The following is a 25,221-nucleotide window of genomic DNA, read 5'->3' as shown; positions in this document are numbered from 1 at the left end:
TTATTCACTCTATAAGTATTTGTAAGTGTGTCATTACCTGCCATGTGTCCAGAATAGGACCATGGACCTGGTATTGTATATATGTCAACATGTCCTTTGTTTTGCTTATCAATAAAGACATGATTACATCAATATGCATATATATATATATATATATATATATATATATATATAAGACGATGAAGACAAACAAGTTGACATAATGCATTAGAATCCAACTTCATTTATTTGTAAACCAAATAAATGAAGTTGGATTCTAATGCATTATGTCAACTTGTTTGTCTTCATCGTCTTCATGCTCTTATTCCAACACGCGGATAATAATACCATTATATATATATATATATATATATATATATATGTATATATGTATATATATATATATATATATATATATATATATATATATATTATATAATATATACATGTATATACACATAAAGAGACTAGGAGATACACATGTAAAACATTTTCGCATATATAAAATGTCAGTGGTGCAATATCTGCACTACCCATTTCCCTGTCTGACCCTTAATTACGATAAAGACATAACCGTTTCTGTTGTACAGGCCTACAACCATGGTTTTCTTCCAAGCACACCTCCCCGCAGAGGTCGGCAATCCGTCTTGGGGCTGGAAGAAGAGGGCATGGAGGCAGTGTTTGGCTTCACTTCTTCCGAGTCAGAGCGAATGGCCCACCTCGTCAGAGTGCTGCAGAACGCTGGAAGAATACGTTCGGTAAACTTTGCTGACAATAGAAAAATATATTGTAGATTCCAACATGCATTTATCTCGAGTATTGTATATTCAGTCGTTCAAACGGGTTACAAATTCCGCGTAACGCCGGTTTCTAGTTTCTCTTAACGCTAATAGGGAAAGTATGGCATGCAATAAAATTCATGACAATCACAACACTTCACGTGTAACTTGGCTACCGCAATTTGACTACAATCCACGCAAAATGCACTCTCCAATTCTGTACACAGCTGGTGATGACAGGTACTCGCTGTAGCATCTTGAAATAATATTTGTACCATCGACCTCTTACCTGTTTAGTCCAGATGATTTTCTCAAATGGAAATATGAATCATAATAGTTATATAACATAACAAGTGTATATGACCGCCTGAAGATTAGATGACATGACAAATTCTAGTCTCCTTTATGCAAAATTACCAAAGTCGCCTTGTAATGTTTGTCGATAGATAATTTGAAAGCATATGGCCATCGTTGGAAGATATAGATGAACACCCTTTATCCTTCCTTGGTAATTACATTCAATAGCTGTAATAATTTTTTTTTTTCTTTCATGTAATATGCCTTGTCCGCCTTGGACTACTTAACATAACAATGTCGGAATTTCGGAACTTGGGGTATTTGTTCCATGTTTATCGTGTCACTGCCGGCAACCAGGGACAGCCCGGTGGTAGTGTCGCTGCCCGGAAAGCTGTAGATACAGGTTCAATCCCACTGGTTCCTTTTCCGACATGGATTGTTTGTTAATTTACAGATCAGCAATTGCGATCTTAACAAATTTAATTGGTAGAGGGAGACATTTTGAAGAAACTCACACCTGAACCTTCACCCCTCTGAATAATATATATTTTTTCATTTAATATGCCTTGCCCGCCTTGGACTACTTAACATAACAATGTCGGAATTTTGGAACATGGGGTATTTTTTCCATGTTCATCGTGTCACTGCCGGCAACCAGGGACAGCCTGGTGGTGGTGTTGCTGCCCGGAAAGCAGTAGATGACACCTTCATTTTCACCCCTCTGAATAATATCTTTCTTTCAAAATGGTTATTGTTTGTCATTTTGAACATGTAGCTTGTTGTTGTTTTGTCTTGTTTCTTGTCTTTGTATGAAGCTCCCATACGTTTACACACGAAGCAGTAACTCCCCTATCACTAGCAGGGATGACGGAAGCACCGGGTCCAGCGACAACTTTAGCACACCGTTCATAGCGACTGGTGACGAAGTCGTGGTAAAATCATACAGCCGTATATGTACCTTTATTGCATTCTTTCAGATGAAATGGCTAAAATTAGCGAAACACCAACAATACAAATCGCTGGCAATTGACATTGTATTTTTTGTATTTGTATTTCTTATTCAGCATTGACGCGAGAAGAAGATTTTAAAACGCAGATCAAAAAATTAAACACAGGCACCAATAATGCCTTATTACATCTGCAAGTTTCCGTTTAAACATTTGTGTTCGTTCAATAACGGCTGCCGTCCTTCAAGTAAACTATACATTAAAGACATTTAATGATGAAATTCGATATCATAAGCCGAACAGTAAATGGCAATTTCGAGGTGCCATTATCGTTAACTATATATCTGAACCACCAAGGTCAAACGTCAAAGGTCACTGAACTTAGGCGAAAATGACTTCCTATGTCCAGTGTTAACACGATTTGGGCGGGAGGGTAGAAATGAATAGACGATATTCCATGAAATGACGGTGCTGAAAGATCAGCGGTCAATGTCAAATGTCATTGTACCTTTGCACAGCAAAATCAACAAAATTGTCATTTGCAGCCACTGCTGAACTAGGAATGGCAGGGATAATGTCAGCCGGTGGACAGGGTAAAAATAAACTGACAGTTATCAATGTGAGCATGACTATGGATGTAGGTCAAAGTTTAAGTTTAAATGTCACTTTACTTAGGGTAAATGATAAGTCATTCAACAGCTGAGAATTGTCTATTGATAATGATTTGAAAAGTAAGATTAGACATAGATCATTAATGAATTAATTGAAGTTAATTGAAGGTCAAAGTTTAGATGAATTGTCATTTTCTGACTTAATTCCATTGACATGGTCTAATCATAAGTCTACTGCGTTAGTAACGGTGTAACGGATAAAAATGAATTGATATAGAGAGGGATAAAGGTAAATCCTATTGTTTAGTTTTGAACATTATGAGGGTCGATTTGGGTCTTGAATATTATGAAAACAGTTTGATAGAGTGACTTAATAATAGTGATAATACATACATACATACATACATATTTCTAATGCACACTTTCTGACATGTCACTCAAGGCGCTACAATAATTCATACATTATGATTACTCAACAACATAATTCAAAGGAATAAGTTACACAAATTGAGACATCGACAAAACATATGTATGCAAATGATAACTAAGATGTCTTATACTCCTTGATGAACAGATGATGCTTCACACGGGACTGAAAAAAAAAAATATGAGGTCATGAGTGTTCCTAATGCTACTAGGTAGACTACTCCACACTTCTTGAAGAAGTGTGATGTATTCGGTTTTGGGATGCAAAATCTACTTGAGAAAATAATGAAATACTCAGTGGTGCATAATCCGAAACGTTACAAACAATCTTGATCTTATACACTGTAAAAAAAAAGAAATACTGTAAAACTACAGGAAATTTGATGGCAGCAGAGTCGCCAGAAAATCTGCTTTAAAAATACATATTATACCGTATGTAATTATAACGCACATTTGCATGAATAACATAATTATGCATGAATATTCATTACATAAAATGGTAAAAGAATATCAGTTTCTGCATTAAGATTAATTCACGTCGAAGTAAAACTTCATCATGTCAGTTAACTTAAGAAATCTTTGTATGAATACAAAGCTCTGTAAAAATACAGTAAGTTAAACAATTTAAACTGTAAAGTTATATCAGATCTGTATAAAGTGATTATACTTTGTCAAAATTACAGTTTCTGATGTTACTCAGTTTTACAAATAAGAATTAGGTATTTTTGCGGGATCACATGAGAATTGCTGTATTTAGTTAGAACAAAACAAATCTGCATATTTTTTCCTGTAAAAATGCAGATTTTTTTTTACAGTGTATACATATTGTATAATATTACAACTGTTTCTTATCTTTCTTTTTTCTTAACAACAGTCGTACAACAGGATGATCAATAGAGAGCCCCCGTCTTACACCAGTCGTGCGCCTAGTTACTATAGTGGCTACAGGTCTACCCGGGATCAAAACGTACCATTTGAAGCTTGGTTTTAATCTATGCTTTAACTAATATGTTGCAAATATGTCATGGATCATTGTGTGACAAGGTTAATGTAAAAAGTGAACAATAGATGAGCAAATGAGTTATAAGCGTATACTTGTCAGGGTCGATTTTACTATGCATTGTCACAAGATTTTTTTTTATTTACCTGTTACTCTAAACGTGGTCTAAAAATGTAGATATTTACTACCATTGTAAAATCTTTTCTGTAATTTACGACCGAATGAAATTATACCTGGTAAAGATTTTAAATGTTTCGTTTAGGTTTTTTAATCAAATTCAGTAAAGGTAAACTAGGGAAATAAAATTATGTACTTCCTTAAACTGCGAGTAAAATTTTGTTACAACATGTTACAACACTTTCAATAGAAATGCTTACTAATTGTGCACGATAATTTGCTTTCATTTGATTTCAGTGATGGTATCATTGCTTCCATAATTTTCAGATACTTATGACCTGCAAATGGCACAGAAAAATTCCAACAAAGACTTCATTTAATTTGCGCATGGATGAACAAAATGTCTAGATTCGTTCAAAAAGGTCGATTCCGAGAAAACTCAGAGCTGTGGTTTATCACGAAGACATTATATTTTATACAGTGTATATGGCTTACTGTTATTTCATTGTACAGGCGACTCCCGTTAAAGCAAAGTCCTCGGGACTGGCAGTTTTCTTTTGTTATATCAAATTTCATTATGTCCAAACATTTAAGTATATAAAGAAATATAGAAGATAATTTTCGAGCTAAATTCTACTTCGTCGTATTGAGAATTTCGTTATAGCTGTATTCGTTTTAACGGGAGTACACCGTAGTAAAGAGCAAGAGTTGAAAATCTCTCGGGTATAGATGCCATTTTCGTTTCTTCACCTCTTATAATCTAAGACAAACCAGTCAAAGCGTGGGTTTTTAAGAGGCCAGTGAAATCATGGTGATTTAAATGACGTTTATGTTCCGTAATTGTATCGTTGTGCAGACAACTTTGGCAGTATTTCTTGGCGGAGTATTCGCATGTTCTGGCGGAGTATTCGCATATATTATATTAATTTATTGTCTTATCAAAATTAGAGAAACAGACAGCATGTGTGTGTGTGTAAATAATGCGCAGAGTGATGTACGACAGGAAACCATTGTTTGTTTGTTTGTTCTTCTTTTTAGATATCAGCATTTTAGTGCCATAATCATAGCACTCGTAATAAGATTCTTCAAATTGTGAAACATAGCGTTTGTGAATGTATTCAAGCGGTGTTTATTCTCAAATTATTGGTCAGAAGATTAGATATCGCACAACAGAAAGAACGTTTTGATATATGCATGTACATTTTTTCAAGAAGGAATGCATATACTCGAGAAAAAAAAATCGAATGGGATTGCTTTTTATCCAGCAAGTCTCATGGCTATTCGTGCTGCTGTCAGTGTTGCAAAGTTAATCAAAAATTAATAATGAATCACTGATAAGTGTGTACTTCTCTGCGGAAAGCATATTCAAGTTTTGTAAAGTGAATGAAGATCGTAAGTGATGGTACGTTACAGATATACAAATATCTTGAACATTACTTTGCAACTACATAGCTATATATAGAATGCTGTAAATTCGCAACTCAATGTTATTCATCAGAGGGCCTAAAATATTGAGATGCTTCAAGACCATAATGGTTCATCATGTGGATTGTCAAATAAAGAGAGTTCTTTTTTGAGAGACAAAGAAATTAAAAAAAAAATCATAGTGAAAATAAAAGACTGGTCGCTATACTTAACATTAAAACAAACAGCTGCAAACTAGAAGAGCACTCGGAGAGCGCAGACCTCCACTTAGCAGCTCAGTTCCACCCATTATTGTGATTTCCACCCTATAAGTCCTACATTCAAATCATCTGTATTATAAGATTCCGTTGTCGCTGTATGTCTACAGTAGCAATATGCAAATGAATGGCTTTCCCACTGCATGTTTCCCGTTTTAGAAGTCCCCCACTATCTATATACTGTGTCTATACAGTAGCAATATACAAATTAATGGGGACTAAGCTTAAAGTTAAATTGGTTACAACGGTCTTTATGATGATAGTATATATATAACAAAAGACTGTTGGTGATGCTAAGTAGTTTGGCTTTTAATAATAATTGCTGGGTTATACACATTACATGTGCTGAAAATGGACCTATTTTCCAATGATAAAGAATTCTTTAAAAAATCCGGGATCCACACGGTGATCCGAATCATTGCCGAAATAAGCATTTGTTCATTGTGTCATTATCAACTTTTTCTGAAAATTTCATCCAAATTTGTTCATGATTTTTAAAGTTTAATTGCATAGGTAAATAATCATCGCTTGCAAAAATAACCTCCTTGGTTAAATTAATGATGCTTAATATGAACTGTGGAGATGTCAGCAACACTACCAGTGCTGTTCTAAGGTCGATGTTCTATCAAGTAATCACTGAACCAATCTGGCTTTAAATGGAAATGAAACGGAATGGACAGTGGGCATGATGTAATAGGCCGTGAACAATTTTGATATAAAATTTTCGGTGAAGTAAGATTTATCTACGTTTAAGTATCGGCAAAGTATTGTGGAGATCGTTAAAGGGGCTGTACAGTACTGGTTGAGGTGGGAATTCATGTTTTGAACATTCGTAAGTGAGATAACGAGAAACCTCTTATGAAATACGAAAGAGCATGTAATTTTAAGAAGGATTCAACGTTTATTTGATGAAAATTGGTTTTCAAATGGCTGAGATATCCAAACAAGTGATAATAATAGACTACAGGCCATGCCTTTTATTAGGATATCTTTGTTTCACCTTGTTTTTGGATATCTCAGCCATTTCAAAACCGATTTTCATCAAATAAAGTTTGGATAGCCCTTAGAATTGCATGCTCTTTGACATCTCATAGAGTGGTTTCTGAATATCTCGCAAAACGTTAAAAGCTAAATCCTCACCTCGACCAGATCTGTACACACCCTTTATTGTCTCTGTTGACATAAAGAGTATTCCCACTGCAAGTGGTCCTATGTAGGCCTACTCTGTTTAATTAATTCCTCTCGATGCCTGTTTTTTTTTTTTTTTTTTTTTTTTTAGATATCGTGTATGATATTGTTACTGAACTGTCTATCGTTACATGGGCGTATACATAAAAATACAACAACCTTTGTGTATTTCTTGAACAGAGGGGTGAACAGAAGAAGTTATATTGTGACATACGCCGACGCGTATTGCTATTTCCTGTGCTATGTAGTGGATCACCTACATGCAATTTAACCGATATATATAATCATTGAACACAGATGTCCCAATAGATATAGTAAGCAAACTACTATTTGAGCACAGTTTCAGACAAAATCAATACCTTCAGTCCACAAAAGATATTAATTCGTGAAAATTATTGATAAAACACTGTCTATATTTCACACCATGACAGTTTCTCGTCGATATGTTACTATGCGTGCAAAGGATCTTCATTTTCCAGACAACAAAACGCGTTTCAAAGGATGACGAACGTCATTCATACCCTTACTATATTATTGCATTTCAAGGAGAACTGTGTAAACACACTATGCAAATGCGAGGATTATCCAGTATACATGCACTTTCACCAGTTCATTAACAAGAAACAATAGTGCAGTATGATGTCGGTTTCACCTCAAATGAAAAGGTGTTTTATAGATTGCTGTACGAAAACTGGAGGAATTTCATCATACGTCATCCTTATTGTACTGAGTTTATGCATGTGGGACCCCTACGAGCTTCGCTTCCATTTAATTTGTTTTGATGCATATTGTTATTTTCAAATCTTATTCGTTCTACCTAGCAGGAGCATGCACTTTATCTTGTGTATAGGCCTTATAATTGAGTTATCATGTTTTTCTAAAAATGTTTAGTGTTCTACACGTGTACGACGTATATAGTTTCTTTTATTTACTAGGCACATATTTTGTTGATTTTTTTTTTTTTGGGGGGGGGGTTTCTGTAAATGTGAAAGGAGTATAGGCGTGCCCAATACAGGTCTCGCCCCCCCCCCCCCTTCAATATACCTAATTTGTGATTGCATGTATACATTTTCAGTGTAATAATTTGGTATTGAAAGAAATAAATGTTTCTTGCTTGAATGAATGAATCACATGAATGAATGAATGAATGAATGAATGAATGGAAAACATATTGTTTTTGCTTTACACTACAATTATCTGTCGCTGCTGTAATGAACAAACTTGTTGATGTCCTCCCAAGTAGAAAAAAAAAGAAAAAAAAAGGACTGGACATGATAATGATGATAATATATACAATAAAAGAAATAATATTGCACTTTCTTAACCCTCTCAGCTATACTTTTGATTTGTCACCCTCACGACTCTCTTAGTGACATGAAAATAGTCAAAGTTGTCTCGATATTCAAAAAGGGCCATGAACAGGGTGTATGAATTATAGGCCTATATCTTTGCTTATATGTTTTCCTGAGATCTTAGAAAAGTTAGTATGTACCAGAATAGCCAATTCCTTAAAGGGATATTCCAGACGATTTTCATAATTTCACATCATGTAGTACATAAATCGACAACTCCGTGTATAGATTTGTGGAATTTACTGTGGTTCTTGAGCAGAGAAACAATACTTTGAAAAACCTTAAACAAATTACACTGAACAAGGATGATGACATAGGAGGTTCACATATTTCAGACATTACAATACCGCTTGCTTGCGAGTTCACCTGTGTATAATCTATGCATGCCTTCTTTTGTTCTGCTTCCTTGAGCTCCAACTCATGCATTCTTATGGTGACTCTGCATGTCATTATCCTTGTTCATTGCAATTTGTTCTAAATTTTGAAAATATTCTCATTTTTCATCCCAATCATCACAAATTCTGAAACTCTGTCCTCTGTATAACTAATTTATAGTTGTTCAAATGTAAAAATCTGAAAATTATCCGGAGGTCTCCTTTAAATAACTACAATATGCTATATATATCTCTTTTGATTATCAGTTTGGGTTCAGAGAGATCCCACCTCCCTGCAGAAACACAGCACAACATATGCCATACTAAGATTCATACACGAAAAACTATAATACAGCATTTGATAACCATTATAGCAATCTTAGAATTTTCCTTGACCTCTCCAAGGCCTTTTCACTATTGACTGTATATACTCTTTTTACAATTGTCTCAATATATGGTGTGAGAGGAAGGGTCTTGGAGTCGTTGCGGAACTTTCGAACAGATAGAAAACAATATACGTTCACTCGAGTAAAAAATCATCCCTGCTTCATGTGGAAGCCTCCTTGACCCGCTATTATTCTACATAATTCCCATACTAATGATATGCAATATTCTTCCCTAAAGCTTTCCTTTGTTTTGTTTTTTTGTTTTTGTTTTTTGCTGGTAATTCTGATATGTTTTTATCTTATTCAGACCCCCATCAATTAGCTCATTATAATGAATGATGATTTACAAAACTATAATGTTCCGACTAGGTTGAAAAACAATAAACTATCTTTGAATGTGCCAAAACTAAAGCTGTATATGTTATTTAGTATTACCATTACCACTCTCCGATGTTTTGACAATCGTAAACCTGATCAAGTGACCTCCACTAAATTTCTAGGCTTTACAGTTAGTTATAACGGCAGGAGCATGTCGATAATATCGGTCAAATTACATCTAGAAATTCTGGAGTCATTCCTAAACTTTTATTTATCAATTGCGTGTATTTTCCTCGTTCTGTTCTTTTAAAACTTAAATCTAATTTGATTCTCTCTTATTTTCATTATGGACATTGGCTTGGGTTGATTCAGGTAAACTTTTGATTGATATAATTTATTCATTTAAAAAGAAGGGTCTCCGTATATACTAGGTGTAACAAAAAACATGTCCCACTTTTCATCCTTGATAGCTCGAAAACTATACATCAGATAACACTGTCATTGATATGAGTAATAGCTAAATAGTGTACAATTTAGTTGGAGGTGATTTGAATATGAGAGAATAAATCAGTTTCGTTTAATCCAAGATTAATTTTAAAGTTAAGTTCCAGATTTTGGTCAAATTTGAACCATCTGTACAAAATTGAACTTTACACAAGAACCAATGATGTGTATGTGAGTGTGTGCTTACAATGACCCGGGATATGAACAATAGACATGAATACCACGAATACCACCTTTTAAGAGCTCTGCTGACTATAAGGCTTCTGGACTCTTGCTCCAAAGGCACAAGAATGCTTTATTGATAATTCATGATGGATTGCCCTGGGCACTGCTGGTCTGGATTCATGGTAAAGGGTAAAATGCATGCACATGAAAAAAAAAAAAAATAAGCACATGTTTTCATGTGCTTGCAAACACTACATTTCAGGATGAATAAATACTAGCTGTGATAGTGGAATTTTTCATGAATATGTAATAAAGCATTCCAACCCTGGCCATTGTTCAGGACCATTGTTATACAGTGTTAACCACACACTCCCATACACACCAATTGACCCATGTGCAAAATCAAAATTTTGTACAGAGAGTTGAAAACAGAGCAAAATCTGAAACCTAACTTAAAAATAAATCTTGAATTTAATGAATATGATTATGCGATCATTTTTAGATTACCTCCAACAAAATTGTACACTATTCAGCTATTGCTCATAGGAATGTCAGTGTTATCTGATGTATTCATTTTTTTTTAACTATTAAGGATCAAAAGTGGGAAATGTTTTTTGTAACACCTAGTAGGCCCTATGTAACACTGATTTTATTCACACAATCCTTTGTTTCACGAATATAAAATTATCAATATCTATGTATGATTTATATGATTTTCACTACAGCGCGTATACATAAGTTATATACGATGATCTTCCAATAATATCATATGAAATGTTTATTAAAAGCATAGTTCTGTTCATAATTACCAATCAAGACAGTCTAATTCACTGAATTTATCTTTGGATATCTTACGTAATCTGCTAACAAAATTTTTCATTTACCGGGCGTAAACTCTGGAATTCATTAGACACAAGTTTAAAAGAAATATCTACTTTGACTAACTCTAAGAGACTATTGGAATAAAACTTATTACAAAGACATTCTGTTTGAAATTATAAATCTTCCTCCTAGATATCCTCTCCTGTCTCCATGTCTCCTTTTTCCTCGCATCTCAACTTAATTGTCTTATAGGCCACATATACCCTCTATCGCTCCATTTCTTACTCTACCTCTTTCTCATAAACGGAGCTTTAGTTGGTTTTTAAACCATTTTATATACAACTTATTGTTACGTATTTGATATCGGGGGCCTATAAGTAATACAAGCTGTGCTCTTTATCCCCACCCCCCCCCCCCCATACACACACACACACTTTCATTCATATGACTATTTTGAATTACCATTTGTAACAAAAACAATACGTTATTTAGACTCAAATATCTTAGAATCCTCAAGGATGCAAAAATTACATCTGCCAGATTCTGACTCTTTATCAGCACACTCGAAATTTAAAATTTCGTTTTTGTGTCCCAATATTGTTCACCATTTATAAGTAAATATAATTATAGAAATTTCATATTTTAACGGCCATTTTGAATATCCAAAAACCCCTCAAGGGTACGAGAGTTGCGTCATCCAGATTCGGTTTCAGCATCTTGCTCGAATTTAGGGTAATACCATCTAAAAACATCTGGTGGACGGTATAACAAGGTTAGCCCCAAAACCCTTTTCTCTGAGTGATAAGTATGTAAATCCCTGTAGGCCTACTTGTACATCAGAAATAGCATGGCCAATTGCCCCTAATCACAAACGAATCCTCAAATTTGTCCATTATGACAAATTTCTAAATCTTGTTTGCTTGTTTGATTGTTTGTTTGTTTGTTTCTGTTTTTTCACTGAGTGTAAATTCTCGCTTCTGTTTACTGTGGGTACCAGGTACAGGTACTAGCAGTATGTATTGCTTAGGTTAACGCACTTTCTTCGCTGGTGTCCGGATTGCAAGCGGTATGTAGAGAGTTGTAAGGCCACGAAGTAGGCTCACAGTTCAGAATACGAAATTACCATGCAGCACACAAACATTTTATGCTGGGGTCTTCAGCGAAATTATCAAGAAAACATACGTACGTGCTGTGAGATTCGATTTGTGTCCTGTCGACGGACGTCGCGCGATCTATGAGCGAGAGACGTCGTCCACATTTGTGCTTTCCATTCGCCACATAGGCACAGCCAACTGCGGATTCTCGGAAAATTAGAAGAGCTGGTAAATAATAATTGAACTCTTTGCTACAGTGTATCTATAATATGAAGAAACGGCACAAACTGCTTCTCCTTAGACCTATGCAGAATTACCGAAGGCAGCCTTACTCTGTTCATATAAGCTAGCCCGACCAGACGCCGTGCAAGACTTACACTTGTGACCGGTGACCCGTGTACAGCGGCGACAGGGCTGTGTATAGTTATTCATGGGATAAGCTAAATGAAGAAATGGACATGGACTCTCTCTCTGGCCTGGTGCCTACGCATAGCGCGATTAGCGGTAGAATGCAGACTCTCTGCACTGGTACTGCACTAGCTGCACTGCACTGCACTGTGTTGCACTAGACAATGTAAACGTTAGAATAGATCTGTAATAAGGTCCCTACTCGGACTAGCCATTTCATAAAAGATGTTAGGATGGCAACTCTTGCTGGAATGGCAACTAAAACCAATATTAGCAATAACAACACTATTGCTAACAGCTAATCAGGAAGCTGGATTCTTGTCGTTGTCATCATGGTCATGGCAATTGCCATTCCAGCAAGAGTTGCTAGTATCATATCAACTTTTTATGAAACGGGGCCCAGATCTAACGTTAAGTATCACAGTAGTCAGTACTGGCACTAGCACTAGCAATACACAGCCCAGTCGCTGTAATAACAGCATCTGGTCGGGCTATAGCAAGACGAGCCTACCTATGCTAGCCTCCTACAGTAGTACTCCTATAGTATAGGCTAGGCCCTATTTATTTGCCTAGAAATTCTAGATCTAGATCGATTATCTAGTTCTAGACTCTAATTAATTTATGCCAAGACTACAAGAGTACTAGTAAATAGAGCAGTAATGTAATGGTACAATACCTCCTTGGTAGAACGTAAAACTCGAATGGTGGCTGGTTGTAACCTTGACCGAATGCTTGAGTGCAAACGTGGCGACTGAGTACGGACCACCTGAATGAACGAAAGTCTCCGTACTCAGTCGCCACGTCTGCACTCAAGCATTGCGGCGCCGCCGCGCCTGGCGACACTCACGCCAGTAATCGCTCGCATTTCAGCATTCGCATGGGTCGTTTGACATCGCATTTAAATCCATGATTTTAGATATGATGCCTCGAACCGATTTTGCTCAAATTTCGTGAGTAACTAGGAAACTTGTGAAGCTTTATGGACATAATCAAGCGAATTGCCGCAGTCCTTTCATTTTCGCGTTGCATTGCAAAAAAGCATGGAGACTCCTTACAAGGGGTGCCCCGGGGGTTACTTATAAGGGGGACGGGGTTACATATAAGGGGGACGGGTTACTTATAAGGAGGGGCCCCCCTTGTGAGTGGGTTTCCCGAACTGAGTTGTTGGTAACACTTGCTGTGGAACTTTTTGCTCCTCTGGTAGTTCTTTTCTGAAAATATTGGAGACTTTAAATGATCCGGTCAAGAGGAATCTGTGAGAATGACAACTGCTCTGTTCGACAGATTTGAAACCTGTGCGCATGCGCTAACCAGAGTGCAATGTAGCCTTCTCACAATGCCTTCTTACTGTATTGCGTTGCTTTCTGTGCCAATGAAGAAGCGATATCCCAGTTGAGGGTGACAGCGCGAGAGCATGCATGAATTAACCCTTCGCAACCACATTCTATTGCACAGACCTATCCACCAGGACCACTATAAAATTGTGCAGTAGCGGGCTCAATGCAAATTGCTTTTCAAGTTGAGAATACATCTTCTCAGAAGCCAGGAATGAGAAATCTTCCTGTATAAAAGATGTTCTCTGATAATCACGTTTTCACGCTATCAGCTGTATTTTACTCTGGAGATGACAAAAAAATAACGAGACATGAAAACTCGTCACATTGAGGACGAGTTAGGTGATACGCTTGTGGTCATCAGATGGCGGTCATCTGTGATCGACAAGAAACGAATGTGATATAGGCACCTTGAAGTTATATTGAGCGTGCATGCGAAACTGTTTCTGTAACCACTCGGCCACGGGTCATCCACGGAAATGGTAAGACAAAAAACAACAACAATGTATAGATATAACAGGGGGAAAGTCAATGCCCACTCAACACAAAAAAGAGGGATATGGCGTGTGTGTGTGTGTCTGTGTGTGTGTATAGGTGCGTTTATATACGAACGTGATTTTTACATAGACGAATATGTAATACAAAATTGAAGATAAAAAAACAGTAAAATAGCTAAGTATATTGTTTCGTGATCTTGTGAGGTTCGAACCCGCAACCTTACGTCTCTGAGACGTCGCCTTTAACCACTCGGCCATACGTCTCGACGAGAAAATATGGGGAACGTTATGGACTTGAAAGACAGTTGTTCAATATATAACACATTCATCGTACGTTGTCAGTTTGCTATTGACATAACGCTCTATTGCACGAATATGAGGCAGATATTAGTACCTGTATGAAATTATTATAGGCATGGTTATCAAATTCCCCTAAAATTTCCTTATAATTGCCTTATTTTTACACACAGTTATGCTATCCCTTTAAACTCGTCACAGTTTAATTAGAATCATTAACATCATACATCAGTACCATATTCAGTTCCATAGCTGATCACGTTTGCTAATTAATTAAGATTATTTGTCTAGAATGTGTCATATGGCCAACCTGTATACACACGTATATACACACACAATGCTAAATGCATGTATCAAACATCTGTAACACAACTTTGAACTAACTGTAGGAATTATCGCTGCACTTATCATCCATACTTTTTATCACTATCTGAAACTCCACAAAAACCACTAATTGACAAATAATCATCAATACAGAAGACTGACTTAAAGGAACAATGCAAATACCTTTTTTACAATGTATAGCTTGTTACATGTATAAATCAGCACAAAGTAACCACGACTACATTGTGTTACTGAATTGGTATGAACAAATTTCATTTTGTTACAATATACTATATCAGTTTAAAAAGCCCAGCCTCCAAAATTTTGCAGCAGTCGAAGTAATGCAGTCTCCAACGCAAAACAAAGGTAGACTGTGTGAGTGTGTGCGTATAGGTGTGTTTACATGCAAATGTGATTTCTACATGGACGAAGGTGTAGTACTCCATTGAAGAAAAAAAAAAGTAAAAAAAATAATAATTATTTTCTTTCGTGCTCTTGTGAGGATCGAACCCGTACGTGTGCAACCTCACGTTTCTGAGACGACGCCTCTAACCACTCGGCCATATGTCTCGACGAGAAAATTAGAGGAACGTAAACTTATGTACGTGAAAGACGAATCAGGAATCATTTCGTCCGCATTCCATTCTCATTTTCAGTTTTAAATTGCAAAATTGTCAACCTCATGAGGAGATTTCAAAGAATAAAATGCATGATTACTGCAGCTTATTGTCACAGCTACAACATACTTAAGTTTCAGAGGAAATGAAGCAAAATCAGCTGAGATAAAGGTGCTTAAACGTTGTCAAGTCAATGCATGGTTTCTAAAAAAATCACCTCCCATAGACATAACACGTAAACTTGTCCGATTTTGCGTCTTTACATTTAAACACAATTTAAAGCATGATGACGTCATCAAGTTTCAAATCTATGACATGGACTTGAAAGGTAAATGTTCAAAGTACAACATATCTGAATTTGGGATAATATTGAGCTTAAACAACAGAGATACGAGCAAATGAATGTCAGAAACAGTACCTTAAAAAAATTAATTCCACTTTTTTGATTTCAAATGATGATATGATGACGTCATAATGTATTCATGGACATATTGATACTTGAAACGTTATTTCCAATTCATATGTTTTTGTAATATGCAATGAAAACATAGGGTAACCAGACGTTTTAAAGAGCTATGGCGAAATAAACAAAGACATGTTTTTCGCTATATTTGCACATAGACGCGCACACGAAATTTCAACTTTGACGCCAACGCATTCCTTTGTTATAGCTCAAAATTGATCGGAAATCAATGGATATTGTTACTTAATGTATCAGGAATCCAAATCTGTCAAAAAATGTGCATTTTCATTTTGCTTACGCGCACTACGCGCGAAAATGTGCGGACGGACGCGAACGCGCGAAACGCTTAGAATTGTCTGAAACTTCGAGATTTCCCATTGGTAAGTTATTTTGAGCCTTTTAAAAGTTTCACGCGCGCGTACGCGCGCGTAATAATGTCCTAGGTAATTAGCATTAAAATGTAAGATAGAGCGTGACCTGAACTTAATGTCCACCGAAAATGATACAGAAATGACCTTTAGTTATGAAGTTATGATCGATCATGTAACATGGTCCGAAAATCACAAAATGGCGCCTAGATGACGTCATAGATATGTTACTGTCATGAAAACCTTATTGTGGCTAGATATTGTCATGAGACATGTTCCCTGAAAATGTCATGTTATTCCGTAATGTCATTCTTGAGATATTGATGACACAAAATTGTCCAGAAAGAAAGAAGAATAAAAAGAAATAAAGAGAGATTTTGACAATCACAATAGGTGATACGCTGATAGCGTATCACCTAAATATTTAGTCTAGATAATCAGAATTGATACTAACTAAACTTACGATACTGCAGCTCTCCCATAGACTCACATGTAATTACGTTGCACTCACGAACCACAGCGAGTCGGGGCTTGCGATGAATTCGAGTGTAAGGAGAGTTTTGTTGACCGTATGAGAAATTTTCCTGTGTAATAGATGTTCTCTGATAATCATATTTTTATGCTATCAGCTTTATTTTACTCTTGAGACGATAGAAAAATAAATATGTAGCCTAGAAAATCTGAATTGATACTAGTTAAAAACTTACGATACTGCAGCTTTCCCATAGACTCACACATAATTTCATAACACTCATGAACCACTGTGAGTCAGGACTTGTGATGAATTCGAGTGGAAGGAGTTTTGTTGGCCGTATGAGAAATTTTCCTGTATACAGATGTTCTCTGTCTGATAATTACATTTTCACTCTATCAGCTCTATTTTACTCTGGAGACAATAGAAAAATAAATATTCAGTCTAGAAAATCAGAATTGATACAACCTAACCTTACAATACTGCAGCACTCCCATAGACTTACAAGTAATATCCCTGTACTACACTGAATATTTCGCGATGCTTTCAGTTTCACAAATTTAGCAAGTCGGGTGCTATTCGCGAATCTAATATGACGTGAAAATATTGGATGAGACATGTACGCATACGTTCTGCATTCTGCACACACTGTACTTCACAATCCCGAATTTAACCACTGGCGAAATAGTCATGAAGTCAGACTCGCTAAATACACTATGCTACACTCGCGAAGCAGCGATGCATTAGAGTGTATGGAGAATTCTTGGAGAGCTTTAGTGAAAGTTTTCTCAAGAATTTTCAATAGTACCCGTATTGTATTTGGTATCTACATAAGGTAGATGCAGCAAACTCCCAAATTGCGAACTTCCACAGTGCTGGGGCATTATACTGAGCTTTAATTCACAAGACGGGTGTCATGAAATAGTCATGAAGTCAGACTCGCTAAATACACTATGCTACACTCGCGAAGCAGCGATGCATTAGAGTGTATGGAGAATTCTTGGAGAGCTTTAGTGAAAGTTTTCTCAAGAATTTTCAATAGTACCCGTATTGTATTTGGTATCTACATAAGGTAGATGCAGCAAACTCCCAAATTGCGAACTTCCACAGTGCTGGGGCAGCATACTGAGCTTTAATTCACAAGACAGGTGTGTATATATCGGCGAGTTAACTCGCTGTTGGGCTGGGATGTGGCGTGGAGCCTGTTGGTCGTGAAAGAGTTAAGCTAGTTTTAAGAGTTCTCTTGCAGGATTTTGTGCTTACAAAATTGCAGGCTCAAAGTATTATGGTATCCGCCAAAATGCAAAGAAAAACAAAATTTCCATGTGTGCCGACGCAGTGACTCAATATACGAGGGTTGAATGCAAGTGCCGACTTGCCATTATTCGGTCACCAATGGGCGCTGCAAAGTCCCGATGCAATTTTGCGCCAACAAAGTATTGCGGGGCGCATTTTGCAGCAACCTTGCAATGTGCATTGACTTTGAATGCGCATATCGCCTGACCGAATTCTGATCGCGGTGACAATATTCTTGGGGATTTTCAAGGTGATATATTTTGGGATTTTATGAAATTTTATGCTGTATTTAACAAAATAGAAATAGAGATTAAAGAAATTTGATATTTTTAGAATACATTGCTGTAGAAATGATATATGTGTGCATTATTTCAGTTTTAAAAATAATGTAGAAAAGCTTAAATGACCAAATACTGGGGGTTTTACCCTAGAAACATGGACACCGTTTACAGTGCAAGGCTCGGCCGTGGCCGAGCCCGCCTTTATTTCAGTGTAAACATGCAAAAGGCCAAATGCGGGGCCAAAATTGGCCGCGCATTTGGCCACGCTCTGGAGGTGGTCTCGGCCAGAGCCGAGCCCGGCCTTTTCTCAGTGTAAACGCAAACTGGGCCAAATGCTCGGCCAATTTTAGTCTGGCTTCCAAACCCTCTGCCCGTACTATTTCGCTATACAGGATATTAACCCCTTCAACGTCGAAAACTAGTACAATTTAAGGTGGTTTTGTCCTGCAAAGGATTTTTCCTTCGGCAAAGGCCTTGAAATCAGTTGGCAAAGGGTCTGAAAACCAGACTATACCAAATTGCGTTTGTTTACAAGCAGAGCGCCACTACGACAAAATATTGAAAGGTTTGAAATTAAAAGCACGGCCGAGCCCGGCAGTGTTTAAATGGACAAAATTGCAGGGCTCAGCCTGGCAATTGAGGTTGGGCTCGGCCCAGCCCCGCACTGTAAACGAGGTCGAAGTGTTCACTAACCCCGGGCGCTCCTTCACAGAGTTATACTGTGGGAATGCCCTGAGTCAACAGAGTGGTATCTCTTTAGGATGAAAAAAGAAACAAATTCAAGTGCCTCTTAAAGTGTTCTATTTCTCCAGCAAATGGCTTACATTTAAATTGTACATTCCGTATCTAATTCATACCAGTTGTGCACTTGCTCCTTTTCAGATTGATCCCATGGTCCTGAAAAGATGTTTTTCTACAAGTTCATCTCCATACCTCCTCCCGTTCATTCCTTCGTTTTTCAATGCAACCTTTGCGTGGCACTTTGCGCATTGGTGATATGAATATATGGGTTTGTTCAAAAAGTTGGGACCCAAAATTTGACACATAGGTCCAAAATAAAACATGAAATTAATGAAAATGACTGACATTTAAAGTTACATCTAGCCATACTATAATATATTCTCTATAGGATTTGCTTGAAAATCCCATATAATTTTCTTGGATGAGAATGAGATTTATTGTAAATACCGATGTTACATGGACACCACGTTGAAAGCGTTTTGTGTTCTTTCTCCTTTTCTCCAAGAAATGGCATGAGAACTGTAATTTAATAGCAGTAATATCACAAATGAATACCATCCACACTATGAACCAAGAATCAAATGCTCATGTCCTCAATTATCTTTTTTAGGCAAAATTTGATCTATCACTCAAAGAATGTGTAAACAAACCGCCGTTACAAAAATATTTTTTTCTTATAATGCAAGACAGTCTTATGCTATCTGATAGTGTGATACAGTGGTTTAGGTTATGGTGAACTCTATTCCTGCACCAAGTAACAGCAAATTTCTTGTGTGTTTTTTTGTGTGGCTCCAGTAGTAGAGTGATCTACCGATGTTACATGGACACCGTGTCTTAATTTCAAAAGCAGAAAAGGGGGCCTTTTTGAAACAAAAGGATTATTTTAAAGATATGTTCATGATATATCATGTTGATATAAAGTATCTGAGCCAAAAACAGAACTATTCAATGACATCTCATGCAATTTTCTGTACCCCTATCATACCAGTGTTACACAGAGGACACGGTGTCCATGTAACACTGGTACGTGTACTATGTGTCATCTCCCAAAAGTTTATTTTCTTGAAGATGTACATAGAAGCGTTTTTACCTTGGATGCTAAGTGATCCTTACTGAAGGAAAAGAAATGTATTATCATTATACGTCTCTGAAATTTTGTGTAGCATAATTCTGCAAAAATATACCATGTTACATGGACTACATATGTACGTGTCCATGTAACCTCGGTACAGTGTACTTGCCAAATGACAAGTTTTGTGCAGTTACAGCTTGTATTGACATCTACCTTCAGTGATTATTTCTAACATGACAGATAAATGTAAAACCTCTCAACACACATATAATTGGGAACAATTTAACTGGAAATTATAGATTTCTATGACACTTTGGCCAATACAAGCCATACCGACATTACAGACGGTGTCAGAGCAAAAAGTCAGTGCCAGATGAAAACTGTTAATGTTGAATGCCACAAGAATTGCATACAAGTAATTAATTAATACATACGGATATTGTAACAAACAAATTGGGAGAAGCTGCCCCATAAAAAAATTGATAGACATCAAAATAGATCCCAAAAATACCGGCGTTATGCTGGACACCATCCTGACACAGCAGAGTTTGAACACGAAGTGTGGAAATACTCTGGCTTTCTTGCTTTCATAATAGATGTATTTAGTGTCACAAATGAAGAAATTCTTTGAATTTATAACCACTTTGGCCCTTCTTATAGCTGAAATAAAAATATGTAGCAGAATACCAGCGTTACATCCTTTTTTTATCATTGGACACCACATGTAACATCGGTATTGACAATTTTAAGACCTATATTTTTAAAAAAAATGTTTTTGTTTGGTATGAATTTTTTAGTGGGAGAAATTAGCCAAGCAATGGTGTTTGCTTAGATTATTGCAGAATTGCTAGTAACTCGGACAATGTGCTCAATACTCTGTCATCACAATACCCTGTTCAAATTTTACCAAAAGAAAAAGAGGCTAAAATGACTGTGGACACCATCAAATACATGTAGGTACATTTTTACACAAATTTACCAACAGGGGAAGCACGTTTAGTATTTCATGGTATAAGCCCTCCTATAACATTGATACTCAATGCAAAAAAGTTCTGTAAGAACAAAGCACTGAGACACAAAATGCTGGGCATCTTGAGTCTGTACCCAAAACACCCTGGGTCCCAACTTTTTGAACAGACCCATATGCATAGAGTCGCAATGTTTTTAGCCTTTCAACAAGGCCCTTTTGCTGCACGCTGTGTCATGGCGAACAAAAGTGTTCTACTAGGATAGTTGGACCTACTACCCATCGACCACTTCTTGATTAAATGCCTTGTACCTTTCATTCCACTCGAGGCAGAAAAAACCACGGATTCATATCCCAGGCACAAATTGTAGACTCGTACTGTACGCGCAGAATTATCGGCGAGAAACACAAACTTGTGACATTTTTTACTGAACACTGGTGCAAGCTCAGCATTTTAATCGACCACCCATTTTCCCATTGAAAAGCACATAAATCAAGTGAATGGGCAAATACATGTTAACAATAATTAAGTGTATTACTAATGAGGATTTTCTTCAGCTCTTTTTCCTCCTGTTTCCTCAGGTTATTTACCTGTATCCCCCAATTTCTCTTGATTTGTATTCATGTTCAAATGTTCCAGCATATTGCACCGCGACTCATGCGTACATTGTACTTTTGATCTTATACGCGAGAAAGCCATTACGCGAGGGTGGTCAATCTAAAAATAGGTGGTCGATGAGTAGTAGACTTACTATACTACTTCAGAATCTTCAGAATGTTGACTAGACATTGCTGTCATCAGAATCACTTCCAGACATGACTAAGTGTCAGTGTGGTGTGGACACAGATTTATTTGCTTCAAAGGAGGATTTAAATTATTTAGAAGATGACGTATTATTGGTGTCGGTAGGCAGGGTTTTCCAGTCTTTGATGTTTGTGGCCAAAAACTATGAAGGTATGCTTTGGTTCTACACTGCCGTAGAGGCGTAAATCTTTTGTTGTCGCCTCCTCTTGAATGGTCTCCTTTTATGATGTAGGGTGGCATGTCTACCACACTTTCCTTGGAAGTCCAATAGTAATCATTAATAAATCTAGCAGATCTTTGTTGGACCATTTCTAATTTGTGTTTGAGGTTCAGTGGATGTGAATCTCATACAGAAGATGCATATAGGTCAATCCACGTCAAATCTCACAGTTTTCACCTGACCCCCTCCTATTTTCTTTTAAATCACACCAAATATTCCCCAAAGTGTCTGACAGAAAATCCCAAAATATTTTGTCCCAAGGTCGATTGGTTGCTAAGATACAGCCTCACATAGCAACCGATGCGAGTTCCAGAAAATGAGTTGAAAGGAAATTAGGCATTTTTGACTGTTTGAGCATGGATTTTTATGTGCACATTACGCATTGTCAGAAAATTGAGAGAACTATATACTATATAGTCTTTGTAAGAAAAATTGACTGTGACCCAAAATTGACTTTTCGTTAACATGCACAAGGTCACCTAAAATGGTGTTAAATGTCAATTTTGAAAATTTGAAAGTATTTTTAGAGGCGTATTTCTTCAACATTTCATCACCTTAGGTTCTGAACTATTATGCTGTTAAAGACTTTGTCTTGCTCAGTAATTCTGCCAAAAAATCAGCGGATTTGTGCAAGCCGCTTTTACAGAGAGCGCCCTCAAAGTTGATAACAATGAAAAATGTGCCAACTTCAAGGTCATGGATCACACTTAGTCCCACCTAGGAATGGCATCAATTTTTGTGTATTGATAGACATATATTATTTGGGTTACCAAAGAAATTTTTCTTCCCTTTTTTCTCCCGTTTAAGCGGTGCTCCCACTTTAAAGCGGTGGCTGATATTGGCCCGTGCAAACCACACAACATGAAGCCCAGTATGTGGGCATTACACTAAACTATGCACATTTATAAAACCCGCCAATAACCACAGCAACAAATACACGCACACTATGAGTTCGACAAGCTGACACAAAACAGCAATAACAAAAGACACAGCAGGCTCATAATTTTGGCAAATGCATCATAGAAACAAGCCTTCATTTATTTGATCCACAAAATAACCCTCTTTTAGAGTTCAAAGTACATACATGTACCAAGTCACGATGCCTACCATATTAATGCACAGAAAGAGGCACTATGCTAACTTCCACCCGCTGTTCAACATGTTAACAACATGCAGATTTCGACAACACTGTTTGCAACAATCGTACAAACACATTTCTCTCTTATTCATGTCTCCTGTTATGCTGTCACACAAAAACACACTATGCATGCATGTACAACAGTATGTATTGAGTGGTCACACTATATTGCCTTGTCTGAGCTGGATATGTGATTGGACATTGCCTTTTCAAACTATCTTCTTTTTTTTCCCCCAGACTTTCTGATGAGCTTGTAGGAGTAAATTACCAGGATGTTTTCAGCTTTGAAAAAACTGGTCACCAATGAGCAGGGGGACACAAGGCCCAACATCCCCTCTGGAATGCAGGCCATGGGAGTCAGTCTACAGCGAAAGTTTGCCAGAGGTGTCCAGTATAACAGTAAGTAAACTTTTTGCATGATGGTGATAACACTTCCTGTACAAAGTTTTTGTTATATGTTAAGTATGAGTACCTTTTTTCATGTGGCTGCATCCACATACTGTTGTAATAGGATTCCATGTGCTTCAAATGCCAAGCACACTCTATGTATAAAAGAATGTTAAGGCCCCAGTCACATATAAACACGGATCCTCAAGGATCTACTCGATGATCCGGGGAGATCCAGGATACTTTCGACCTCGATGGAGTGTCGCAGGCATTGATATGGCTGTGTACACGGTATCAACACGGCAGCTACATGGATAAGGCTGGAAGAGCGCGGCGTCTACACAGACAAACACGGCATCTACACGGATCGATACGGCAGCTACATGACAGCCAGACGGACCATCCTGGATTGCTTTGCCAACACGGCAGTTCCCAGATGACACCGGATGTTTTTGACCTCCAAAAGTTGCCGTGTTGGCCTCCCAGATGTCCAAGGATGCCCAAGGCGTCAACATTTATCTCTCCCTGGATCACCCAGGATCAGATCCGGGTGGTCCGGCATGTCTATGTGACTGGGGCTTAAGGTGAGAGCTGCCAGCTACACAGCATAATCATGATTATGATGTAGCACATGTAAAACTGCGTATTACTGCTTGTAATTCAGAGGAACTCTACTTGTTACTCTGAACCATGATGTAACTCTGAATACTACTTAACTTATGTGGATTTGGCGATCAAAAGTGATTTGTTTTCTACCCGTAGATGACATATGATGATCTTTTATATAACTCAACACACCATAACTAAACCAGCATTGTTTCAGATGTATTGTGGGATGGCTTGGTAGCAAAGTTGGAGCCGGTCTGGGCTGCATCTCACTTGCCAGACTGGTATGCGTATATTTGTGACTGGGATTAATTAGTATGGGAAGAAGCACTGTGAGTGGTAGAGCGTGCAAACCAACTAAGCCGGGTCACGTCTTTCATCTAGTTGTATTTTTGAATACTACTTTACTGATCATCTTTTGACCAGCTCATCGTAGTGACAACCCACGACTTCAGTGGCCACAAACAATCAAATTGAAATCTGTGAACTCTTATACCAACTTCAAACCTAGGAAAAGAGTAGGAAAAGAGTAGCAATGTACAAAATGCACTCATTTACTGCCGTGCATCACATATGGATGAAGAAGTGAACAGGAAGCGATAATGCTAGCAAGCTGTCCAACAGTGCATCTGTGGCAGGGCTCTACAACGTTGCTTTGCATATTGGTGGTACCCCAGATTAAAGGAGGGGATCATACAATGTAGTTTGTATAAATGAGAGTGGTGTGTGTGTGTTGGGGGGGGGGGGAGGCTAGGGCAGTCCAGCTCTTGGAATGCTCTTTTTCTGCTAAATAGCACTTATGTAGTGTATATCCAACTACTCTCTCGATTACATTCTTTTAATCTGATGAGAATATTATGTAATTCTACATTGCTAACCTTTGGAAA

The 25,221-nt window shown here is 37.3% G+C and overlaps 2 protein-coding genes across 2 annotated transcripts in view; both read left to right on the top strand.

The window, feature by feature from the left end:
* The window catches only part of LOC140241210 (uncharacterized), a 28,592-nt gene extending 8,435 nt beyond the window's left edge, over positions 1 to 20,157 (top strand). Inside the window, exons 3-5 of the mRNA XM_072320965.1 lie at positions 570 to 737; positions 1,871 to 1,987; positions 20,128 to 20,157. Of these exons, the coding sequence (XP_072177066.1) occupies positions 570 to 737; positions 1,871 to 1,987; positions 20,128 to 20,157 (315 nt within the window). The remainder of the gene's footprint in view (positions 1 to 569; positions 738 to 1,870; positions 1,988 to 20,127) is intronic.
* The window catches only part of LOC140241209 (rab-like protein 6), a 43,216-nt gene continuing 30,152 nt past the window's right edge, over positions 12,158 to 25,221 (top strand). The window contains exons 1-2 of the mRNA XM_072320964.1: positions 12,158 to 12,269; positions 23,579 to 23,740. Coding sequence (XP_072177065.1) covers positions 23,614 to 23,740 — 127 coding nt within the window. The 5' untranslated portion in view covers positions 12,158 to 12,269; positions 23,579 to 23,613. The remainder of the gene's footprint in view (positions 12,270 to 23,578; positions 23,741 to 25,221) is intronic.

This window comes from Diadema setosum, chromosome 17 (genome assembly GCF_964275005.1).
Source record: "Diadema setosum chromosome 17, eeDiaSeto1, whole genome shotgun sequence".
NCBI lineage: Eukaryota > Metazoa > Echinodermata > Echinoidea > Diadematoida > Diadematidae > Diadema > Diadema setosum.
Note: the sequence above shows the minus strand (reverse complement) of the source record. Positions and strands in the feature narration are given on the sequence as shown.